The sequence below is a fragment of the Sphaeroforma arctica genome (genome assembly GCF_001186125.1).
Source record: "Sphaeroforma arctica JP610 unplaced genomic scaffold supercont1.61, whole genome shotgun sequence".
NCBI classification, from domain to species: domain Eukaryota; class Ichthyosporea; order Ichthyophonida; genus Sphaeroforma; species Sphaeroforma arctica.
The window spans coordinates 34,655-38,731 of record NW_014040497.1 but is presented as its reverse complement, the minus strand read 5'-3'; the positions used below and the strand labels follow the sequence as shown (position 1 = coordinate 38,731).

The following is a 4,077-nucleotide window of genomic DNA, read 5'->3' as shown; positions in this document are numbered from 1 at the left end:
TATATATATATATATATATATATATATATATATATATATATATATATATATATATATATATATATATATATATATATATATATATATATATGTATACATACATACATATATATATATGTATATATATATATATCTATATTTACACAAAGATATAAATACTTTGATAAATGTATTTATACTTATACTTAAATATATACATATACATATACATATACATATACATATGCATACGTACATATATATATATATATATATATATATATGTATATATAGATACATACATATAATATATATATATATATATATACATACATAAATATGTATATATATATATATATATAATTCTCTCTTTCTCTCTATATATATATATATGTATATGTATGTATATGTATATATATGTAAATAAGTATAAGTACATTTATAAATGTATTTATATCTTTATGTATATATATATATATATATATATATATATATATATTATACATACATATATATATATATATATATATATATATATATATATATATATATATATATGTTTGTTTGTGTGTGTGTGCGTGCGTGCATGATATATGTATATGTATATATACGCAAACACATGTACATATAGTTGTACGTAGTACGATACTTCTTATTTATTTTTACTGATCGACTGTATTATACTTACGATCTCTGTATGATTCGCTGTAAATGTCGTGCTATATAAAAATGTTCAACTTTTAAACTTTTCCTTTTCAATGTCTTTTCAAACTTATAAAGAATTCTATTGTCTATTCTATATGACCGTTCCTCTGTTCATTGATAAGAAATATGTAGAAGATTCCATTCCATCGTGATGTTTGTATGATCTAGTACATGAAACTGGTTTCGCCTCATCTTTAGCGAGCGGTTCTCATCACCATAACGACCATGACACTCGTTTATCAGCAACGTTTTAATTAGAAGCGTAGTAGCGCTTGAGTAGATGGTTAAAAGTGGATATGCATAGCACAGTCGTTCGCTGAATTGACGGCGTGTTTAGTGTATGTACACCGATTGCATTGCTATCACACTCACGTGGGAGTTTGCGATGTAGGTTTGCGGTCAAGTTGAGAAACTACAGAACATCCCTTCGCCATATTCGTTTGTTTGCTGATTGTTGTATGTAAACCGTATCTCTCTAGTTGTATATTAAACGTATTTCTCTACATATCCTACATATGTACGCAGCCAAAGAGATGCTCGCAAGCTTGGAAGGTGCAAAGGAGGAGGATTTGCCATCTCTAGCTCAAAGTGCTGATATACTGGCGACAGACGAGATGGCGATGTTGAAACTAGTGGAGCATACAGCCGTTGTAATGCCCAGAGAATACGATGTACACAGTAGCGATGTACCTGGAATTGAACACAATTTAAGTAGCACTGGAAGTATGCAGCCTGTAAAGGTACTTATTCCTGGGCATTTGCGAGCCATTGCAGGCGACGTAGTCTTCGGCCGGGGAGACGCGGACGGGCGAACGTTGACTGAGGCCATCCTAGATTCACTCCAAGCGTAAGTTCGTTGGCTGTGGCTATGGCCCGGACTGCGTGTGCATACGATGCGAATGAGTTTGCGCCACGTCATTGGTTGAATGGAGAAATTGGGATTATACTTTTATATAGCGCGCCTACTGTTGTATGAAGCTTGTGCATTGCTCGCGATTTTGGTGATAGCGCCCAGCTTATTTGAGAAAACCATAGTAATTAGCAGACGAGTGCTATAGGTGAACGGCGCATTCTGCACGATCGTATCCGTATTTGATCTTAGCAATGAGTGCGTGTTGGTGGCCACAAATCGATATACCGCACTGTACAGAAGACAATGTGTACGACTGATCCTCATTCCTTCTGTTATATCTTATCCTCATCAGCTGTCCCTTGTATGTCCGCGAACTCGTCCTCTCCAATATTGTCGTCAGTGGCGGCACTTGTATGATCCCTGGATTCAGGTAGGTATTCCGCGTCCTGATTGTACACTGCAGAAAAAGATTCGTTGGTGAGTCGGGAGACGAATGCATATATATTTTCCAGATTTATCGGCCCAAATACTCTGAATGTTGTAGTCTAAATTGTTTATGTCCATACACCAGGGCGCGTTTACTAGCCAGTCTGAAAGAAGGCTTAGCAGCTGCCGAGCGCTTCGGAGGCGCAAAAAAACCATCGGAGATTGCAATAAGACAGTCTATTGGGGCTTCACCCGCCGTGCCGCTGTGCTTTGCGTGGGTGGGTGCGTCTGCCATTCCCAGCGATGTGGTCAACGCAAAAGGTGTGGACCTGTCGAGGTTTACGGCTGGGGAATGTGATATATACAGTACCGAAGCTCTGATTGGCTGAGCGCTGTGTTTACCTACTGGCTATTTATAGAACAGTCTCCACGTGGGTGGGTGCGTCTGCCCTTTCCAGCTATATGGTCAATACGAGAGGTGTGGACCTGTCGAGGTTTATGGCTGGTAAATGCGATATATACAGTACCGTAGCTCTGATTGGCTGGAGCCCTGTGTTTACCCACTAGCTAATTATAAAGGATACTTTACGTGAGTGGGTGCGTCTGCCATTCCCAGCGATGTGGTCAATGCGAGAGGCATGTACCTGCCAAGGGTTACGGCTGGTGGATGCGACATAAATAACACCGGAATTCTGATTGGCTGAGCTTGAGCTATTTTTAGAACATTTTGCCATAGGTGGGGTTTCCTGTCTGCCATTCCCTGCGACGTGGTTGGTCAGTGCAAGAAGTGTGGACCCGCAGAAGTTACGGTTAGTGAATGCGACATATACAGCACCGAGGCTTTGTTAAACTGATCTATGGGTATGAATAACGAGCTAGTTGTGTAACATACAACCTGGCTAAAATGAGTTACATCCGAGCGGATCAGGATTATTGACACAACTTAGTGCCGTTTATTGATTGCCTTTGACTATTTCGATTGGCTGAATGAATTTGCAATGGCTGTTTTCCCCCACCGACATGTGACCGCTCTGATAGACAGCTCTGTCAAATGCGTGGTTGTATAAATTCAAACGCAGGACAAGTCTTAATTAGAATGAGAGACTATATCTTACGATAAGCGTACCCTCGACCCATTTAGTGGACGTTAGGGCTCTCGCTCAAACCCCACACCCAAGTCGTTAAACGCGGGTTTCCCGCCGGATAGCTATGACGCCGTTGATCACCGGTGCAACTGCCGCTATACCTGTGTACCCCTGCACTACACGCTACTACTACTACTACTACCTTCACTACTACAACACGCTCCTATGTCAGCAACGTGCCGCGCTTGACGCGCTTGGGCAGTTCTTCGGGTGGCTTCTCCTCCGCCTCATCACCCGGCCGCTTCATGTTCTTCTTGGCTGCCTGTAGCTGTCGTTGGATGATGGTCGCATTCTCTGCGTAGCTCTGGTCCAGCGACTTCCACACCTGCTCGTTCTCTTCGTCTTCAGCTGTACCGACCGTAGTGGTTCCGAACTTCCCCCTGGCCGTGTGCGTGACGGTTGGGGCCACGGCATTTTTGCCGTGTGTTTGCTGCAATGCGATTGTATACAGAATGAATAGATAGCGTGTGTGTATGCATTCGGTAGTGTATTTAGAACGAGGGAAAGGACGAAGAGACTAGTGGAGGTTAGACTCAAACAAACCAGGCATTAAAAGATACAATCGAGTATACTACAGTAATTAAATCTAAATCACCGATTGGTTTCTTACCTTGAAGCTGGATTCCCTATATTTCTCTTGTATATTCTCGCGATTTGTGTATACCGATCCTGGTATCACATATATGTATGTTCTATCTGGTTCTGCGTATTCGCTCTTCTGTATAAAGAAAGCATTTTGGGTTTAGTATACTACACAATAGATAGAATGAAACTGATACAATCTCAAGTCCGTTATATATATATATATATATATATATATATATACTATACATACATAAATACATATTAAAACACATTCATACATACACACAAACACAACACACACACACACACACACACATATATATATATTATGAAAATAATGCAAGAATATAAGAATATAAAAGTATAATAATAAAGTATATAATA

General features: G+C 39.6%; 2 protein-coding genes across 2 annotated transcripts in view; one reads left to right on the top strand and one right to left on the bottom strand.

Annotated features, from left to right (window-relative positions):
• Positions 1-2,571, top strand: part of SARC_01516 (hypothetical protein) — a gene marked incomplete at its 5' end in the record, with an annotated part of 4,456 nt that extends 1,885 nt beyond the window's left edge. The window contains 2 exons of the mRNA XM_014304749.1: positions 1,210-1,531; positions 2,109-2,571. Coding sequence (XP_014160224.1) covers positions 1,210-1,531; positions 2,109-2,352 — 566 coding nt within the window. The 3' untranslated portion in view covers positions 2,353-2,571. The remainder of the gene's footprint in view (positions 1-1,209; positions 1,532-2,108) is intronic.
• The window catches only part of SARC_01515 (hypothetical protein), a 2,988-nt gene continuing 1,104 nt past the window's right edge, over positions 2,194-4,077 (bottom strand). The window contains exons 3-4 of the mRNA XM_014304748.1: positions 3,719-3,826; positions 2,194-3,538 (exon numbers count right to left, since the gene is read on the bottom strand). Coding sequence (XP_014160223.1) covers positions 3,272-3,538; positions 3,719-3,826 — 375 coding nt within the window. The 3' untranslated portion in view covers positions 2,194-3,271. The remainder of the gene's footprint in view (positions 3,539-3,718; positions 3,827-4,077) is intronic.